A 22,191-nucleotide genomic window follows, 5' to 3' on the forward strand; every position below is an offset into this window, starting at 1 on the left:
TCACAGCTGTGCACAGGCAGCCATTCATGGGCATGGCATCGAGGTGCAGCAGCAAGCTGCTAGCCCAGGATCCGCTCACCCTCTCTCCCAGGGGGACTGCATTGCCAAGCCTGCAAGCAGGAGGGGAAGCAATGTCATCCAGGGCTCTCGCCCGTGGAGACTAGTTCCTTGATACATGGGGAGGATGAGCTCTCCCCCTCCCCCCACAGGAATGGCATTGTCTTTGATCCTTCCTCCGTCTGAATCCATCGATGCCGAGCAATCGGTGAACCGCCATGGAACTAGGGTGGCCAACTTTTCCATGGAAGCAACAAAGTGGATCAGAAGCCAGATGTCCGATCAGAAACTTTATTTTATGGAGACGTCTTCTAATCCACTTTGTTGCCCTCACGGCTTTCTTAGACAGCCTTCCTTGTTGTTTTGTTGGTCTACAACTTTTCCAAGGACCATAACTGGACACCCCACTAAATTTCATGCTTTGGGAGGGGAGGCAGGGAAGGTTACAGACTATTGTCAGTTGTTAATCCACTCATTACTTGGCTTTTAAGCTCCCCCTCAATATATTTTGTTTTATAAAATGTTATCCTCATAAAGACATCAAGCACAGCCTCTCTCATGCAGTTTTGCTCTCTATCACAGATAAAGCTTTTCTAATACACACCCACCTCCATACTTCCCTATAAACACACAGCCTCATATCTTATATGTACACACATACTCTCCCAAACATACAACTTCCTCGCTCATACACACACACACAATCCCACACATCTATCTCATACACACATGCACACTCTCAAACACACAGCCTCCTCTCTGACACAGGTAGTTCGCTCTCTCCCTTTCCTTAAAACCTTTCCAGCCTTTCATCTATTTCTACCTTGTGCCATCTGTCTCTCAATATGCCCTCCCCCAGCTCTATGCACTCCTCTCTTGTGCCGCCCTCCTATCTCTATCCCCTCTCCCCATGCTCATCTTTCTCTCTCTCCTCCTTCCCTCTCCGCCCCAGTGCCTTCCTCTATTTCCTTTCCTCCTGTGTCCCTGTCTCATTTGTCCCTCTTATGTCTCTTCCTTCCCTATCTGTCTCCTGCCTTCCCTCATGTTCCCGTTGCCTCTCCCCTTCCCTGCAACCTTCCTTCCTTCAATATCCTGTCTGTTTCTCTTTCCTCCCTTGCTCCTCATGTGTCTATCTTATTTTCCCTCGCCGTTTTTCTGTGTCCCCCTCGGTCTCTCCCCTTTCCTCACCCTGTGGCTCTGGCTGCCTCTTCCCCTCCTCCGTGACTGAATCCCTTGACTGGCTCACTGCAGCCCCCTCTCTACCGTCTTGGGCCAGTTTGAGGGTTAGATAAGGTGGAGAGGGATTGGCTATGGAGAGTGAGAGAGTGGGGAAGGACAGAAAATGAATGGAGGACATAAGAGGAGCTAAGGAGTGAGAGAGGATCAGCTAGAGGGTGGAATGTGAGAGAAGGGTTGGAGGGGAGGCTGGGATGTGAGAGAGGGGCTGAGGATGAAAGAGAGGAGATGACAGAAGATCAGTTGGGTTAGAAGGACTTGGGAATGAGAGAGGATAAGCTGGGGATGCGAAAAGGGCTGGAAGAGTTAAGAGAAGGGGGATGGGCTGGGAAGGTAAGAGGCATGGCGGTTGAGAATAGGGGTCCACAGGAGGGGAGAAGGTTAAGAGAGGAGGGTGGGGAGGGTGAGGAGGAGTGATTTTTTATTTGTTTAGTGCTAAAATGGGGTCACACCGGCTAAAAATTTGGGATGCCTTGCTTTAGCCATTTATAAGATGATAAGTTCAGGTAATCAAATATGAGCAGGCATGGCATGAGAACTGTATTCTTTTCATTAAAGGAGTTCAATAGGATTTAAATACTGTAATTTAAAAGTAATTTAAAACTTTGACCAAAATACACACCACAATGATATATTTCAATGCTGTCATTACATGAAAAGTTAAAGGATTAAGTATTGATCATGCCATACATGATGCTCTCCTCTGAGGTTTATAAAATAGACTATTAATCTTTTATTACACCTGCCCTGAAATGTCGTATAACTCAGTACTAATATTGTTTGTCACACCTGAAGTTTACAATCTTCATATGCCAACCAGGTCCAAGTTCAAAAATTCAGTTAATATTAGTGAATATACTTTTTCTCCACCTTCAAAGTTTGATTAAATGTGCTGATTGGTTTCCTCTAGAATAAATCATTACGATGTTTAAAAATGGCCAAAATGTACAAATTTCAGTGATTGAGCAACATCCCTATCCACCAGAAGAGTCATAAAAAAACCCAAAAAAAAAAACCAAAACTATAGTCCAATAATTTTGTAATTTGTAACCCTTCCATAATATATGGACTAGTGAACCCTGTGAATCTGTACAATGTAAGCAAAGGTCTGAAAGCTGGGAACCTATTTTATGCTATTTCAATTGGGCATAATATAAAATAGGCATAATTTTAAAGTTGCTCAATTTATATTTCGCATCCACAACTATTGTATCATCTAACTATAATAAAGAGGAAAGTGGCCCTGCACAGCTGGCATGCAAATTGAGCTCTGCCCCCTCCCTTCCTGTACTCTCCAGCTCTGCCCCACTCTCTGTATTGTCCAATACACTCTCTCTTGTATCTCACTCCCAGGAATAAGCGCTGCTTTCACAAGTCTAGCTGGCTAATAACTATCACCTGTTCCTTCGGGAACCCATCCAATCCTCTTTTGAACCCCCAACCTGAATGGGTATTTTATTTTTGAGGTTGGATTTACTGAAAAGTGTTAATAGTATGTGATCATTGAGACAGTTTAGTTTATTGGTGGAGTTTTTAATTTTGTGAGAAACCAAAATAAAAAAAAAACAAAAAAAACTTAATTAATGCAAATAAATCCTAGCATAGGTTTCAGACATGGCAGAGGAGCCAGAATATTTGATCTTCACAAGCTTTAATTATCTCCATATGTTCGCAAAGGCCAACATCTGTCCTAATTTGTTTCACTACCTTTCCTGGGTCCAAATCCAAATTAAAATTAAAATAATCTCCAATGGCAGATAGATGGAAATTCTAAAGTGGTAAAAAAAAAAAGGAAAATCTGCTGTAGGAGCATAAATAAGAATAGTGGTATGTCAATATTCACCCATATTAATAGTATCTCAGACATATCTGTTTCGGAAAATTAATAATGAATTCTAAATTTAATCTTCTAGATTTTCTAACCAAAAACAAAATTGATTCCTCTGGTTTTATCTATGTAAAAGAGAGAAATCATACCCCAATCAGGCATTGTTTAAATGTTTTCACGCATCTTTTTATAAGTAAATTTGTTTCTTGTAGCAGTAATAAATGTATGTGACAGACATTTTCTTTGTGTATTTGGAGAAAAAAATGAAACCCTGTTGGTTCCTGCTGTCAGGCAACTCCCATTTCAACTAGATAACTTAATATTATTTATGACACGTGCTTAGGTCTATCTCCACAACTACCCAGGAGCTTAAAATCATAAGACACCTTGAATTTGGCATACAGGATTCAAACAGACACACTGATTTTCCTCACACATGATCTCACATACACTTTAGACTACAAATTCTGCTGCTCCCTTTCATGGCTCACCGGGCATCTCGCACATTTCCTATCTTGTCTTGTAGTGAAATCTACCTGCAGGAGAGAAACTAAGCATACAAACAGTCTAACTTCTGCTTATTCGCTGCCTTACTGACTATTAAAAGCACAAACACATAAATACACTAAATAATATTCCCCAATAGTTAACTTCGCGCCAATACTTTTAAAAAAGAAACTTTCCCAAGCAAAACTTACTGATTCCTTTCAGCCATCAGCAAGGTGAGCCTCTCCCCTCAATGCCCAATGAGCCCAATTTGAGAGTTCGGCCCCTCAGTGGGCCCGAACTCTCAAATTGCTTCAATGGCACTACTGGTGGCCTCAAGTGAAGCAGGATGTTAAGGCCTATATTGACTCATGTCCCACCTGCGCACCGCAAAAAGCCTTGTATGGCTGAATCTGGGAACTGTTGCAGGCGTTGCAGCCCCCAGGGAACCCTGGGCCCACTTGTCCATGGATTTTATTGTGGACCTCCCTCTCTCTAACGGTCCCACTGTGATATGGTTGGTAATCAATGGCTTCTCCAAGATGATGTACTTCGCTCCACTGCCCAGCTTTCCTACTGCACCAGAATTGGCAAGCCCCTTCACGCTCCATGACTTCCACCTACATGGCTTACCAAAACACATCCTATCAGACAGAGGAGTTCCATTTACCACTTACCATTTACCACTGGTACTCCCTCTGCAGAAAATTTGGCATCACACTTGACTACACGACTGCCTATCACCTACAGGTCAATGGGGAAGCGGAAAGTACTAATCAAACCCTCAAAACATTCCCTCACTCCTATGTCAACGAGCGCCAGGACAACTGAGCCACCTTCCTGCCATGGGTCGAATTCAACCGCATTAATGCAGCTACCAGTTCTGCCTCCTTCCAGATTATTTATGGGAAACAACCCTGGCTTCCATTGCAATACCCATGACAGTCCCTTTACTCGCAGCTCAACTTTCGGCACAAGAATTACATGACCTGTGGGGGCAAACTAACCAGTTAATTGAAAAAGCTGTTACAGGACCCAAGAGAACTGCTGACACCCAAAGGAGACCAGCCTCCCCAATTCAAGATGGGTGACAAAGTTTGGCTAAGCACCAGTCACGCCTTTGGCTCCCCTCACTACGATTAGCTCTGCGCTTCATTAAACTGTTTCCAGTTATATGGCAAGTTGGTCCTGTCGCCAGCTAAAGCTACCACCTACCTTAAAAACTCAACATGTTCCATGCGTTATTGCTCAAACAACGAGTACTCTCTTGGCCCTCCAGAGCGCTGCCCAAACCTCAGGTTGTCTCAGAGGAAGACACAGTATGCGAAGTCCAAGAAGTCCTGGAGTTCCACTAGAGAGGCAAAAAAATTGAGTATCTCATCTCCTCAAATCACTATGGCCCAGAGGAAAACTCATGGAAGCCATCAGCCAACATATTGGACCCCAATCTCCTGAAGGACTTCCATCAGCAGTACCCAATGAAATCCAAACCCAAAGCCTCAGGGAGGGGGCTTAAGGAGGGGTACTGTTATGTTAGATGGCTCATGGATTGCCCCACAAGCCGCCGCTCTCACTACCACAGCCAGCACACTCCAGCTGGCCATCACTGTCCTCGGCGCAGCAGGACACCGCTGACACTTCCCGCTTCAGGAGGCCGCTGAAATGCCACCAGTTCCTACCTCATCAGGCCTATTAAAGGGACCGCAGCGGGAAAGTCCCCGCAACTCCTACTGATGACATCACCATCTTCACTCTATTTAAAGGCAGCTCCCCCACACACCCTGCCTCAGCAACAGGTCCACCTATATTTAGTAGTGCGTATTGCTTATCCAGCCTTCAGCAGCCCAGCCTGTTCCACCCCAATCCGTCCCTCTTCCTCTCCCTCGGACGGATACCTGGTTCTGACCCTTGCCTGAACTCTCATTACGCCCAATGCTGCCTGCCTCTCACCATAGCCTGCCCTTGGACCACCTTACTAGCCGTCTTCAGAGACCCTCACCTCAGTCCTGCCAGCCCTGGCACCCAAAGGCTCAACCCGAGGGGATCGTGGGCTGGTATAGGTGAAGCTCTAGATTGGTCTCTGCTTTGTCTGGGGGGTCTGCCTGCTGGTGGTGAGAACTTGCAGGGTTCCTCCTTGCAGGCAGAGTCAATCTCACCCCAGCCCAAGGGTCCACAGACACAATGATACTCCAATATACATTTAAAATTTCTCTACAAAAATCTATATTTATTGACACAACCAAAATATCATTTCAAATAAAATATTAACAAGTAGTTTTCAAACACTTTTCTATACTTCAAAATATAATATGCTCAATAGTTTTATTGCTTCTAAATAAAGAGCCATTACACTAGTTCAAATGCAATGGCATGATAATGATTGACACTGCTCTCCTTGATGTGGTTCATCAGTCCAAAAATCTTTGCAGGTGTTCCGAGTCTTGACCCTCATTCTGCGAGAGGAGAGCTTCTTTGAGGTGAACAATTCTTTTTCTTTGACTGCAGAGCTCTTTTCAAAGAGCTTCAAGGCCCTACCAGACTGCTCTCCTGCTGTTGTCGCTCTAACCAGGGCTGACACTGCTTTGAGGACCCTCCTCCCACTTCTCAGTTCTCCAGGAGGCCTCTCCCATTTCCCCATATATCTTTGGATTAGCACCACTGAGGCTAATGCCAGCCCTTGTTACAACACTGCAGGGTGCTCATAAAAGGTGGTTGTCAGATGCCAGTGTTCTTCATAGTCAGGGCTGGCAGATTTCTTTCTGGCATCAATGGGATAGATGTGCAAGGACTGGGTGCTGTACTATGTGATACCAGCCCTTGTCCTCCTTCCAGACTCTTCTGGCTTGAAGTCACATGACAATATGGGTCAGTCATCAAGGGTATATGTGGCAGTCTCCAGGATGATGCTCTGATTCCTTACACTTTCCTCTTCCTCCATGTCCTCTACCTCCAAGGATGAGATCTGAAGCATGTGCTTTTAAACATTTTTTTCTTCTGAATTTTCTTCTCTTCTTTCACTTCCTGTCTTGATGTCCAAATGCTCTTCTGCTTCTTCCCTAGGCACTGAAAGTCAGCCCCATATGCCATGTTTACTAGTACATAGGTTTGCAGCAAAAGGGGCTAAATTTTGAGGAAAAGAGGATTGTGCATGCTCAGTTTAATATGTACACACATACTATTTAGCAATCAGGTGGATACAGCACAGAGCCTTGTGCATCGAGCAATTCATACATTTTTAAGAAAGATAAAGATGATAAAGATAAAGACAGACACCCTATATTTTCTGGGTTAATATTCACGCTAATTGTGGGGTACATGCTACTGAGGTTATTTTTAATATATGTGCTAAAACATTTAGAGCATCAACATTAAGTTACTTTTTTCTGTCACGTGATTATCAATGAAAACTTCAGTATGGTAAGCTCTAAATCACAATTTAGATAAGCAATCACACTACAGATTTGATAGGAACCATAACTCAGAGACACATCATTAGCATAAGAAAGAAATAGCTGTGATCTATGCTGTAACCTGGAAGTTACAGAACAGATGGGCCTCTAGAAAGAGACTGAAGTTGCTAGGTACTAGCTGGGAGTTCTGCAGATGACCAATGTTAAGTTGCTCTGTTTAGTCACACACACACACGCTGACAAGTGCTTACAGTAACATACAGCCGGTGCACTTTTTTGATAAGATTTTCTCTGACATCTTAAAACATCATGCTAAAAAAAAACAAAACCAAAACTATATTAGCTTAGGGATTAGCTTCCACTAATGGCAAATTCTAAAAGATGCCCAATTTTGATAAGGGTTTTAGCTGAAATAATATATCAGTTCCAGCTAGAATATATATAGGCAGACTTTGCAAGAGGTTTCCAAGCTTTCTAGCATATATACTACAGTGCCTTAGTCATAAACATGCATTTGTACTATGTTTAGTTCCATTCTTGAGAAGATGACTCCAGAATTTTACTTTAATGAAACATAAGGTGAACAAACTATTTCTCTAGCCAAGGAAATCCTGGGCAATAGTACATTCTGTATTGCACGTTAACATAACAATCAACACTAATATTATGTTATGTTGTATGGAAATATCTACTCAAATTCCCAAAGTCTTTCAAGGGCCTACATCCTTCATCTACAGTGGGTTTGGCCATCTTGATCTTATTTTTGACCTAAAATGTGCTGTGAAACACCAGCTTTCAGCATCTCATTCCTATCAAAGGCTATGCCCATCCATCCAGCTTTAGGATACTCTACTTCAGAAATGAAAACCGTGGTTAATCATTTCCAAGTTGAATTGACACACAAGGTTTTAATGCCATAATGGTGAAAATAAAGAACAAGCCGGCATAAATTATCTTCTGGTTTTTTGCTCAGATTCCTGTGTTTTCTGCTCTAAGGATAAACACAAATGAACTAAGCTGTCTGTTTCATCAGTATTTAATTCTATCTGGAAAAAAAAAGAATGTACATAAGTTCTGCTGAACAAGGCAATTATCAGAGACCAGCCAGCAAGTAAAACAAAAATAAATAAATAAATATATATATATATATATATATATATATATATATATATATATATATATATATATATATATATATATAAAACATTTAAAAATTAAGAAAAATAATGCACACTTTTTTTTTTTAATCACACACGTATGGTGACTTTTCAAACAAATATCCTTAAAAAATTCAAAGAAAAAAAAAGTAAAAAAATAAAATACAGAGTACAACTAAATATGGGAAAGAAGTGAAATCTGCGTTTAAAAATAAGTGTGGGAAAATGAGAAATGAAACAAATCTTTAAAAGTAAATGCTGCAATATGGGATATAGATTTTCCATTCTCAAGCTTGGAGGTGAGTGTAAAACTGGAGCGTCCGCATCAACACATGCAACATTTAGTTTTGCCTCCACAATGCACTCAGGGCCAGTTAACCATGAATGACAGAAGGATAAACAATTGAAACATTTTCTGAACCAGTTCCACTTTCAAATCCCCACTCTGTTGGGGCCAGTGTAGGGAAGTCTACACATCTCTAGCAGTTCATTTCTTAGAATATCATTTTTTTCATCATTTCATTAGTGGCGAAGCCAGAGCAGATTTTTTGGCCAGGCCCATACAGTTCTGAACCACGTGTAGATAAACATTTATTGATTAAATAATATAGAAATTTTTTGTCAGGTGCACTCTAAAGTGTTTGTAACAACTGTTTTTGTTTTTTTTTTAATATTTTTAAACTCAATGACTTGTGTCATTTCCTGCTAAGACTGGTTTGAATTCAGCCTCATCAACATTTAGTATGTGTGTGTATTAGGGATGTGCAGAGGGACGCCATACGTTGCATTTGGGATTTGGATTTGTTGGGGGGCAGATACATTGCATTCGGCAAGGGGGGCCCCCCCATACGTTTATCCGTTAATTCCTATTCGTTTCCCCGCTAAAATTAAATTAACTACAAGCCCCACCCTCCTGACCCCCCCAAGACTTACCAAAACTCCCTGTGGTCCAGCAGGGGGTCCGGGAGCCATCCCCTGCACTCACACCCTCGCTGCCGGTTTCAAAATGCACCAATAGCCTTTGACCTACTATGTCACAGGGGCTACCGGTGCCATGCTCGCTTTAATCCCCTTCCACCTATAAATAAGCTCGTATATATTTTTGCTTACAATGGTGGTCAGGGGAAATCCAGGCAGGGCTTCCTGCTTATTTATTTTTATTTATTTATTTCATTTTTCTATACCGGTGTTTGGAAAGGACCGTCACATCGGTTTACAATCTTCACAAAAAACATAAAACTACAGCTGATTCAAATAAAATGAAATAGACATAAAAACTTGGTATTTTAACTTTAGCCATTCGTCCTATTACAATTTTAAAATAAACATATACAATTAAAATAAATAAAGGGGTAGATTTTAAAAGAAGCGCGCGCGGCCTACATGTGCGTGGGCTACCCGGCGCAAGCACATGTGCACCTGATTTTATAACTTGCGCGCGCAGGCGCGTGCAAGTTATAAAATGAGGGGTCGGCGCGCGCAAGGGGGTGCACAATTGTGTTCCTTGTGCGTGCTGAGCCGCGCTGCCTTCCCCCGTTCCCTTCCCACTAACCTGACTTTCCCATCCCTTCCCCTAAACTTTTTCTCCCCCTACTCTAACCCCCCACAAAATTTTTAATTTACCTTTTGCGCCTGCCTCTGGCAAGTTGCGCGCACTGGCCAATTGCCGCCGCGCGATCCCAAGCACAGCGGAAAATGGCCGCTGTGCCTAGAACCTCTTAACCCCGCCCCACCCCTTTCTGTAAGCTCCAGGACTTACACGCCTCCCGGGGCTTTACGCGCATCGCCGGGCCCTTTTAAAATAGGCCCAGCGCGCATAACCTCTTGAAAATCTGGCCCAAAATGAATAACAGACAATAACATTCAGTTTGTTGCCGCCCACTTCAAATTGTAAAATGCATGCATAATGATGTCAATTATGCTCAGCCAATGCTCTCTTTAAAGGCTTGTTTGAATAGCCATGTTTTAAGCATTTTTTTAAACTCTGAACAATTGGTTTCTTGCCTGAGTTCTACTGGTAGTATATGTTCCATATCTTGGGGGCTGCGAGAGATATTGCTCTGTCTCTGACGGATGTCAGTCTTGCCGAGGCCAGTGAAGGTATGGAGAGTAGCCCTTTATTAGCTGATCTTAAATTTCGCTGTGGTGTATGAAGCCTAATGGAGGCATTTAGCCATTCAACCTGATCTCCGTAGTTTGATTTGTGAAGCATACATAGTGTTTTATATTGGATCCGTTGCTCAATTGGTAACCAATGAAGATCAATTAGTATTGGGGTAATACGTGATCTTCTCAGGGGTCCTTTGGTGAGGGAAGACCAAGATGCAACTTTTTTTTGTTTGTTTTTGGGTTTTTTCTATTACTATTGCTTGCTGGCTGGAGCATGAGAGGAGCCAGCAGCAGAGAGCACTGGGAGGCTTGAGCCGGCAGTGAGGCAGAAATGGGTGTTCTGCTGGCTGCCTCCTGCCGCCGGAAGAGGCAGATCTGATGCGAGAGCTGCAGTGAGAGGCAATTGTGGGAGGTCTGCTGGATCTCCTCACCCTGCAGGATTTGAGCAGAGGCAACAGGAGAACTTCCCACCACGGGGCAATGGTGGGTGGAGGAAGAGCCTGGGAAATCAGGCCCAAAGAGTCATAGCCGCAGTGATGGTGGGTAAAGGGAAGGCCTGACAGCCATGGACGCTACAGAATGGAATTGGAGGCCCGCAACCTCTCTGCAGTCTTCAGCTGCCGCTGGCCTGGGCTCCGGCCCACACAGCCTCGTTCCCATCTACAGCCACCGCCGGACTGGGCTCCGAAGGTGGCTCGCAGTCTCTCCACAGCTTTTAGCCACTACCGGCCTGGGCTCTAGTGGTGGCTCTCAGGTTCTGTTTTGTCTTCAGCTGCTGCCATCCTGGGCTCCAGCGGCAGCCTACAGCCTTCTCTGCAGTCTTCAGCCACCGCCGTCCCGGACTCTAGTGGTGGCCCACAGCATTTTCTTCTGCTGCCAAAGGCTTCTCCAGGCCCTTCTTTCTGCACCCCAAAGCACGGGGACATACACAGCAGAGGAAATGCTGGTGCCCAGTATCACGTGACCAGCTTCATCGGCCCACCAGGGGGAAGCCCGATCCCTCGATAGACCAAACCGCCCCCTGCATGCCACCACTAAAATTCTTCCAGTCGCCACAGACTCCTCAGCCGTCGGCTGTGAGGTACAGCAAGAAGCCAGCTGCAACTGGCCCTGCTGTGACGCTGCATGCTGTGACCACTCCCTGGCTCCTTCTCATTGGCCCCTGGTGGCTGCTGGCTGTTTACTATTTGCACCAAAGCAAAAGTTTTCAATACCTAGGAAATGGACCATGGCCCAACCCAGGCCCACTTGTGGCTATGCCACTCTGCTTCACTCTTAGAACAAAAGCCTCCTCGATTTCACAAAATTTTAAAGTAATTTATTAAAAGGTTGATTTTTAAAAGCCCTACGCGCGCCAAAGCTGGGAGATAGGCATGTCTCGGGCTGGCGCGCACGCTGCGCGGATTTTTAAAAGTACACACGCATGTGTGTATTTCTGGCGCGCAGACAAATCAAAAAGTTAAAATAAGGGGCGGACGAGGGCATGGTCTGGGCGGGACATGACGATCCAAGAAGTTACTTGAAATGTGCGCATAAGTATTTACGTGCACAAGTGCATGCCAGAGTCCCTCACTGCGTAACCTTACTTCTGCTATTAAAATTAAAAAAAAAACCAGGTGAGTCAGCGGGGTTTTAAGGGTTGGGGTTAAAAGGGTAAAAGGGAGACTAAGCAATGAGGGGGGGGGGGGTTTTAAGAAATTTGATCTGTTAACTGGGTGAACTGGGAAAAAGGGCTACTGCGTCTGTGCGCGTATCTAATAAAATCATCCCCACATACGCGGTAGAGCCAACATTTGCGTGCATCCATATAAAATTCTGCGCACACGCACAGACGCTTTTATATTATACGCGTGTATGTTATAAAATGGCCACGTCTCTGGGCACGAGCCAGCATACGCATGTACATGTACGCCCGCACGGCTATTTGAAAGTTACCGTCTAAGAGTTTAATCAAACATAACTGACTGGATATTACATGAGATATAGCAATTGCATTAGTAATGTATTCCAGTTAGAAGTACTTTTACAGTTTCTAAGTTACGGAAACCAATTAATTGTAAACTTGCATCTACCAGCCAACTGACCCCAGATTTTTTAGAATCAATTTCTTTGATCTTTGCAAAATTATTAGGAGTTAGCGTCTATTTTCTTACCACACTGATGAACAATCAGTGATTGAAGCAGGGTGCAGTCTCTCTCTCTTGTTCCCTCTGGGCAGGGAGCCTCTGTCATTCAATGTAGGGGTCTCTGTGTCAGCAGCTTTAGGCCTGTCACAGAAGATAAGGCAGAGATGCAGCCTGGCCACAGGATATCAGATACAGATGCAGCCTTTGTGCAGAAATCTTCAGCTCAATGAGTCGATGTGGGGATCTTCGATCAGCATCTGTCTTCACGTCACAGGCAGGAATACAGGCAGTTTCTGCTTAGATACCGGTGGCAATGCTGGTCCCAAGGGTGTGTCCGTTGGCTGGCTGGGCCCTGAGATAATGACAGCTTCCTGATAATAGTGGACTCTGACGATAACCATGGCTCTGCTGTCTTGTACCTGGATTCCACTTACTTCATAGCAAGTGAAGAGGCAACAGAACATGCATAGGGATGATGGCCCAACTCAGCCTTTGTTTGGAAGATTGTCCTTTTTTGGGAGGCGTCAGAGAGTTTCATTTTGGACTATGTGACCGTATGGTCTTAGGAATGTTTAGACTTACAATTTGAAAGCTCGGGAAGCAGGTTCTGTTATACTGACTTCTGGATGACTAGGGTACATTTCGGGAGGTATATTGAAATATTCTCCATGCTTTATTTTCCTTTTTTACTGACAGCTGATATAATCGGCGTGAAGTTTTGATTTTTTCCTTACCTGACACTCCTTCCCCTTTTATCAGGCTGACATTTTTTTGAATTCTGCAACTGGTTTTACATTATAATATGTGTTTATTTTCCGTTACGCTGTGTACATTTTCAATTATTTTTCCCTGTCAAGATTTGGGTTTCCTGGAATTTATTTGTAAACTATATAAACAAATTAAAAAAAAAAATCTTCACAAAGACTGATAAGCCACTCCCTGTAGTATTGTATGTGTTTCTGTCCTGCTTAAAAAAAAAAAAAAAATCTCCCACCACCCACAAAACAAATTGACTTCACATAAACAATGATACTTGTTAATAATTAAATGGCATGGCAGGTAATGACAAAACTCAATATTTCAAGAAAGAAAAATTAAATAGCTCTCCTGCCAAAGCAGAGTGTAACTTTTAAAATGTGGAAAGTGGCCAGGCAATCTGCTTTTGGTTTGTCATTAAATCATTACCTGTCTCCTTGTTAAAATTCAGACAGAGAGGTAAAACACTGGAGGAGGGGGGAACGAGGAAAAAAGGTTCCCACCAATCTAGTATATTACCTTAATAGGTTTCCCTTTAAATTAAAGAATCTGTACTTTTCTAATTAAAAAACATACAGAAATTATCATTTTGTAAAATAAATTGGCACTATATATTGGCTACATGGTCACAGATGGTCGTTTGTTTTAACCATTACTTTATGTTTTGAGTAGTAGCTAATAGTTTTAAGATCATATATGTATTTAGATTTGATCTTAACTAATTGTTTTTAGGTCAATTATGATGTATTTTAGTTTTATTTTATTATGTAGTATTTTAGGATTATTTATGATGTATTTTAGATTAATTATGATGTATTTTAGGTTTATTAATGATGCATTTTAGATTAAGTATGATGTTTTATTCTTGTTGTGAACCATTAGGATGGGCCCTTAGTGATGGTATATAAAATCTAATAAATCAAAATTGAATTCGAATTCGGAAAATGGCTGAATTAACACAAGTTTGGGATGTGCGCCCAAGAACTGCTCACAAGGGTCAAAACCTGTACTAATTCAAACATTTTTCCTTAAGTCTTTTCCTAATCTAAACCTACTTTTCTGTACATTTATATCTGTGCTCCCCCTTTTCTCTCATTCATTCACACCTTATACACTAACTTGTATGCTACATACCTTCCACAAGCATGCAAAATCCATACCATCAAAGCAACTTCTCAAATGCCAATTTAAAAAAATGGGTAATTAAGAGACAAATGCATCCTCAGTTCTTTAGCCAATACAAACTCTAGTACCTACCCCTTACGGTACTGTGATAAAATACTACAGCCCCCACAAAAGGCTTTCTCAGGCAGATATCATCCTGTGGCCACAGGCTGTATTATAAAATACATATGCTCAGTAAATGCACATTGGCAACAGAGTTCTATAATGCAATTAGACAAGGATACAGTGACAGGCAGAGAATGTTATGTAATAACAACGCTACAGCATGAGAAGCTGAAAGTATAGAAACTGCTAACTTTATGACTTCCAATATATCCTGCAATAAAGGCCAACAGGATAAGCTACTCTTTCTATAAAACGATAGCACATAGCCACTGCAAACAGATCCAGGAGAGAGCTGAATCCGAAATACTGTAAATACAAAATACTTAAGTACAAAGCAAGGCGATATGTGAACATTTTAAGTTGCCTAGTTTTCTTCTTTGGCACAGAAATTTGCAAATGCTTCTGCCTAACTAATGACAGGGAAGCTTTCAACTTGCAAAATGTTAAGCAATAGCAGAGCAGGTTTCAAAATGCTTGATGACATCACAATGTGCTCTGATCTCACTGGGATGACCTGAACAGGTCGTTTCCCTCTAGGAAGGTAAAGGGGAAAAAAGCACTTCTAAAAGTACAGGGAGGTGGAAGCAAATGAAAAGTACTCCACTGTAACATAAATTTGAATGACACTGGATGAATGATTCAAACGTTATGAAAGGGGGAGGAGAGGAACAACAAGGAATACAGAGAGGATGATTTTATAAGGTCAGTTTCCCAGTAGGAAACTAAGTTATAAAGACCTATAAGGGCCTCATGACCACAACATGGACGACTCAACAAAGCATAATCATAGTTCTCATCAAAAAAGCAGCATAGAAACTCCGGTTCTTATACAAGCAAATCATACTAGACATATAACAAGAAAACAAAGTAATAACCAGACACATACAGCCATGAAAGCAGTCAAGAAAAAATACAAAGAACTCACAGGGAAGGAGAAAAGGAAATGCCACATGCATCCAACCAGGACACTGAAAGGCAGAATATAAATCAAGCTAATTAATTTACATCCTCTCAACTCCCCTTGTAGCCATAGGGGCCCTCTACAATCCTGTTGTTTATTCTCCCAAAGCTAGAAAGGGAGGGACTCTCGAATCAAAAATGGGTTTTAACTTCACCTGTATAATACCTGAAAAACAGAGAAAGAATAGAAAAGAAATTTAGCATATCAGTACCCCATAAGCAGCCATGAATAGTCCATTACCCCCTTTCAAAGATAGGATAGATAAACTATCTGTAAGCTATTATCATTTTTATGTTATACAGACTTAAAAGTAATTGAAGGATGTGACTCACTGGAGTGGGCAGGAGCAGCCACCAGGGGACACGTTCTGTGCAATAAGCTAGTGCCTTGCACAACAGTCACTGTTAGTCAGAGCAGACCCGCATTCCAGAGCTGCAGGAGTGTTAATGCATGGAAATGACGTTGCCTAACGTGACTTATGAGAGCCCAGAATCAAGACGACTGAGTAGCAAACTCTGCCTGCCATTGCATTGCGCATGTGAACCGCTTATATAAAATAAAGGTTACATGAACCACCCTCTGCCTGGATCTCTGTTACACTCCACTACGGAACCCAAAGCCTCAAGAGCAGGAAGACAAGAGTAACCACAAATGTGTTCTTAGATCAACTTCCAAATCAATAGTGCTTTTCAAGATGGCGCAGATGCCAACATAGGTTGTACGGCAGTCTGGGTCCATTATGTGTAATGCACTGTAGAAATTAAGCCTCCATTAAAAGTAGGGGACAATATCAGAATTTTTGACCTAGTAGAACCATAAAGCTTTCATTATCTTTTTTGAGTCTATGACATTTGTAATCTGGAGTTACCCTATAGCTGCCTTTTAGGATTTAAGCAGGGCGCCTGAAAGATTTATGTATCAAAATCATCTTTCCTTTCAAAGATAGCCACCCCCATTCTAGCTGCAGTTATACTTTCATTCACTCCAGAAATAGAAACATCTGTTGTAGAAGACGCCCTCTGATTTGTAAAAGCAATCTTATTCAGTTCATATGCTCCACTGGAGGACGGGGGGACAGTTTACTCAGCAGTAACCTGAAACTGAATCACGTACAGAGGGGATTTTCCTTTAAACCTAAAGGGAAAGGAATCCTCTGACCTGGCAAAATCTGCACCTTCTTTTCCAGAGACACCGTTCTTAAGAGTCCGGTTTATAAAACTGCAAAGTTCAGAAAACAAAACAAATTGGCAGTATAACCTTTAACATTTACCCATCTGAGATGGAGTCCATGGTCCCCGTGAGGAATACGGGCAGAAGCGCCAGACAACCGAAACCAGCCAGGCCAGCAGAGTCCCAGGAACAGAAGACAAAACAACTCCAAATAAAGTTGCAGATGAAAAAGAAAGTGATGCAGGATAAAATGGTGTTCTGGGGGTGGAGGGTGGGGTAAAGCTCTTAAAAAAAAAAAAAAAGAAAGAAAAGAAAAAGAAAGACTGAGCTCCACCCATGCCGACCACATGCAAGGGAACCAAGGCCGGAGGAAAGCCCATACGAGAGGAGAGGAGCTGGAGAGTCAGCAGATGAGAGAGAAGCTATGTCACACAGCAGATAAGTATTAACCTCGGGAGCCGGGAGGAAGGAGGGGTGGTGGCATTTACCCCGCAAGAGAAGCGGGAGCCGCAGCACCGCGTGCGCCCTGGTAACCAGGGCGAAAGAAGCTAGGAAAGGGTGCTAAAAGGAATGTATCAACCGCTCATGGCAGACCAGGCGTTTCTAGCATCGCACAACAGCAGAACATTTACACCAGCACCATTTCTAGGCATGCTTCATAATCTGTTTTCTCTGCTCGACAGAGTAAGCTTCTGAGCTAGCGTGGCTGCTGGCATCACTGGTGATCTTCCTGGAATGTATGTGAGAATTCACAGTAGCTTTCATTTGTCAAACTAGACAAAAAAAACCCCAAAATCATAAGTTCCAATTGTTTATATACCATAGTAAAGAATATATGTCCAAAGTTCAAGTTTTAATATAAAGAATTCCACAATAAGCTTGCCCTTAATTTGCAAAAAAAACTGAACCTCTTGTGCTGCAGCACCCTTCTTTGAGAATGTGAGTCTGCCAATTACCCCCCCCCCCCCATTATGAAGAACCTTGGGGTGCAGTTCGACTCTCAACTCTAAGTTTGCATTTACCCAAGAAATGAAAGCAACTGTCAAGTCAGGGTTTTTTAAACTCAAGGTCCTCCGTGGCCGAAAACCATTGCCCAATTATTCATATTTGCAATTCGTCATTTAGGCACATCTCTTTCCCCTTTTGGATTACTGCAAAGCCATTTATTTAGGTCTCCCGGCCTCCTCCTTAAGAGCCTTGTGGCTGCTACAAAACTCTGCAGCACTACTGATCACTGATTATAAGCATGAGGAAACATCATTCCCATTTTATATCTTCTCCACTGGCTGCCCATCTGTTGGTGGGTCTAGTATAAAATTGCTGCAGTGGTGTTTTAATTTACTAAAAGTTGATTCTGTTCCCCTGGGCTGCTGCTCTTTCATGGATCCGCACTCCGACTCATGCTCTGAGGTCAGCTGGGAGGGGTTTGTTAGATATGCCAAAATGGCACAACTGGATGAAACAAGACAGAAAGGGCTCTCTCCATTGTGGTACCCGAGCTTCGGAATTCCCTCTTGTCCTAAGTCTTTCAAATCTGCAGAAAACACATTTGCTTAGGCTTGCTTATGAGTAACATGAGATGTTGCCCTCCTTAAATTCCCACAACGAATCTTGAGATACAAAAGGAGGCCCTTGGCATCCTCTACAGTCCAGCGCCCGAGGGTTTTGACCCTTTTTGCCCCCCCACTCACTATGCCACTGTCTCCGGGGGTCTTTGACGTTTGGATTCATGCACATCCTTTACTAACTTTTCTAGATCCTCTTCAAATAGTAGCCCCCCTTTTAAAGGAGAGCTTGCAGAGCCATGACTCGCACGCTGAATGTGTTCCTCAATTTCTGAGCCAGAGTAGTCTTCTGGTTGCCACCCCAGATGCAACCAACCTAGAGGATAGCCTGATCAAGTCATACACTGCGTCTACCAAAAAGGCCACCTCATATTCCAGACGTGCAATTTCTTGACTCTCGTGTAACTGTTGAATCCAGCTTAATGCTGTCCAGGCTATATAGTTGATAAAGATCGAGGGATGAATGGTCAAGGCTCCCGTGGAGAAGGCCTATGTTAGGGTTGCTTCGATCTTCCTGTCCTGAGAGTCTTTTAGAGCTGTATTTCCATCCACCAGAATGATGGTTCTGCAAGTTACCACAGACACCAGCGCATCAATTCTTGGGATCCGTAATAGCTTGTTCTTTTCCTCCTCAGGGAGAGAGTATAATCCTCCCGTTAGTCTTCCTCCCATTCTGTCAGCACCATCCATCTTAGGGCTTCATGTAAGGGAAAGGTTCCTTATTCCCTGATGGATGGGATCGCCTTCTGCAGGATCTTCTGTTTTAGTGCCTGAAATCTTCAGGGCCACCTGCACAATGGAAATTAGGGCCAAAAGCTCCTCCTTCCAAGCAGCTTTACTATTGAGGCGTTTTCATCCTCTGAAGATCCCTATACCTCTTCCTGGGAACTTGGGATACACTAAGCTCTGATTTGTCCACTGACCAGTCCTCTTGTCTGGTGTGGTTGTTAAATTGAATTAAGCTTTAGCCCTATGGGTTTCCCTCAAGTGATTAGGCACCCCGCTCTTTCCCTCCATCAGCCTCTGCGCTGGGGATCTTGAATTGGACAAAGAGCCAGGTGTCTGCATTGCAAGAAGGCCTGGTGCATTAGTAACAAACTCCGGAGTAAATGCCAAGGGGTGGCTTACCATCAGGCTTCCTATAGGATCTGGTTCAAGGCCCTGCCCTGGATGCCCAAACCTGTTTCCAGTTCTTTCCTCAGTGTCCGTTTCTTCCAGTGATACTGACAGACCTGACTGTGACAGAGGCAGCAGTTCCGCCCTCCCCCTCCTGGGGAAGAGGCAGAGTCAGCTAGGGGCCCAACTCCCTCCTGCAGCCCTTCCCCTCCATGAGGGAGGTCCTCACTGGGCTTATCCGGGGAAGCTGGGTCAGAGCTCCTGTCACATATTTATCAAAAAGGAGCCAGCAATTCTGGGGACATTTTTAGATCAGCAAATCATGCACCTGCGAGCACGCAGCATTTCTCTTTTTTCTTTTAGATGATCTACCATGCTGAAGCAGCTCCAGGACCGAAGCAAAAGACGCAGGACATTGCCCTCAGCATTTCTCTTACTCTCCCCAATCACTTACAGTACCTCCACTGTACTCACTATCTCCAGGGGAACTCCTGTGACCGCCACCATGGCTCTCCTGCTAAATCATTGGTATAATTTTTTTTTCCATAATAGCTTTATTAAATGAGGAGAAGAGGCCAAGTGCAAAGGCAAGGAAGGGCAAGAGGGATAGAGAAAAGGAGAGAGTGAGACTTGGAAATCCCTATATATATATATATATATTTTATTTTTTTTTTTATTTTTTTTTTTTTAATTTATTTTTTTTTTAAATGAGACCAGATACTCTAGAGACCTCCACTCCCTAAGGAGAGATCTGCAGTTCCCTAAGGAAGGGGAATTTGCTCTTAGGTAGCCTACAACCATGGAAATCCCTGGGAGGCAGCTCCACTGGTGGAAATCAGCCCCGAGAGACTACTGTCCCAGGAGCTAAGTGAAGTTCTCCAGGTCGGGGCCGAATTCTGGATCCGGGAGGATTTTAGAAAGTTCATCTACATTTGTTCACAGCTGCAGGAGGCCAAGACTACTGTCCAGGGCCTACAAACACTCCCCCTTTATATCCGAGGAGGTGGTCATGAAGGAGGTACACCCTGTGTCTCTAGCATCTGAGGAGTGGGGAAATCCTATGTGTAAGGACTGGTCTAGCAGGAGGAAAAGGATCACAGTTTAAACATTTTCAGTTTGTGGCGTAAAGAGCGACTTTACTTGGGAGCAACAGGACTTCCAATGAAATATTGGAATATCCATAGTTTCTGCACTCCTACTCTCTACTTACAAGTCTCTGCTACAGTCCATGGTGGTGGGAAGCTTTCCCACCACCATGGCGATCTCTCCGTACGACAGACACAGAGTCACATTTCTTCCTTATGGGCTACTATTATACTGCTTTGGCAACTACTCTGAACTGCAAAATCTCTCCTACAGCCAGCCCTCTGTGCTCCATTGACACTGTCAATTCTAGAAAGCATAGAATTTCCTTATTTTATTACACCTGTACAATGTGGACTAATCATTTCTAACATCACTGCTTTATTTATGTTTTCCACGTATTCAAACTGAGTGCTACATATAAACAAGTTCATTTTTAGATGCCACATGATCTATATTTATGTATTAAAACCACCAAATCTACTAGTCCGTGAAAGAGGCAGGACCCCTAACCCAGTCTTTGGGCCTATATCAGAATCCCACATCACTCTCTCTTCTCTCCTGAACTTACAACTAACCCTATTTTTCCAGCTGGCTTATCGGAATTCCTAAATCCTCAGTTTATCGCTTTCCCGCAAATTCCCTTCCCACTTCACTTTTTGCACTATTTTATAAAAATCTGTTTTTTTTTCAATTCGGAAAGGAATGTGTGACAAAATTGAGAATGCTGTTCAAGGTTGAAAAATTATTACTGAAAAAGTTTCCAAAAAGCAGTTTATTCCTAAAGCTTCGCAAGAAAGAGAGGCAGTTCATTAAACAGTACAGGACGTGTTTCACTGGAGGGGCTCCGTTCGGAGGGACAAACAGGTAAGAATCTTAAGTCATGTAAAGGAATATTTATCATTCGTGAACACATTTCACTGTCAATTATGTTAATTCTTTATAACGTAATCTGGGAAGAGTGCCATTAAAAAAAAACCAAACCCCGTAAAAAGCAATCCATTAAAGAAAATATAACAATTGTTAATAAAGTCCTTGCTGAAGAATTAAGTCAAAGCACATTGTCCGAAAAAAAGGCTTTGATGCCATCAGTTTAAAAACCCACTTTAGACATTTTTAAATCAATTCTGTTTTATATTGATTCACAAATATGAAAGCAAAACAAATGCTGCCGTGTATGTGTGTGTACGTGACAACGGGGAGCGGTCGGGTGCAGTCTGTCCTATACCAATTGTCATAGGAATGGCTGCTATTCAAAAGACAAATCCGACATGCCCAAAATAAAAATGCATGTTTAGGCTTCCAGACTTGGCTTTCTAAAACTGCTTTGATTGCACGGGGATCCCTTGGCAGTTTTAAAAGTACCCTAATTGCATTCTTCAAGACAACTGAAAAGTGACAGCTTCCGCTCTCCAACTCATTATTGGAGCACATCAAGGGGGTTCCATTATTAGAGAAGCACCTGGTCCACATTTATTTCACTGGGCCCAGAGCAAAATGGGAAGGTGCTTAATGTTAAACCACGATGGTGACATCTTTACGAGCTAGCCAAGTTCAGAAACAAATAAACGAAGGGTTTGAAAGAACAGAACCTGTGACAGTAGAAATCAAACATTCAAATACCGCGTTTAAAACTTATACCACCCATCCATCTGGAGGAAGGCCAAAAGTTCAAAGGATACAGGGGAAAAAAAAATTCTAACCTATTTCTGGCTTAAATTCTCCTTTCTGTAATATTCTTCATACACAGAACGTTTATCTCGTATTCTAAGTGGCATATCTGTTTGGACTCCTAGCTAGTTAAATAATGAAACTGTTGTTCACTGCAGTGCTTTAAATAT

General features: G+C 42.9%; 1 protein-coding gene across 3 annotated transcripts in view; it reads right to left on the minus strand.

Moving 5' to 3' along the window:
- Positions 1–22,191, minus strand: part of JAZF1 (JAZF zinc finger 1) — a 527,943-nt gene that overhangs the window by 357,812 nt on the left and 147,940 nt on the right. Inside the window, exon 1 of one of the 3 annotated variants that reach the window (XM_029589188.1) lies at positions 16,687–16,706. The exons of the other annotated variants lie outside the window; for them this stretch is intronic. Coding sequence (XP_029445048.1) covers positions 16,687–16,690 — 4 coding nt within the window. The 5' untranslated portion in view covers positions 16,691–16,706. Of the gene's footprint in view, positions 1–16,686; positions 16,707–22,191 lie in introns of those variants that run through there. 3 annotated transcript variants of the gene reach the window in all.

This window comes from Rhinatrema bivittatum, chromosome 2, assembly GCF_901001135.1.
Source record: "Rhinatrema bivittatum chromosome 2, aRhiBiv1.1, whole genome shotgun sequence".
Lineage (NCBI taxonomy): Eukaryota > Metazoa > Chordata > Amphibia > Gymnophiona > Rhinatrematidae > Rhinatrema > Rhinatrema bivittatum.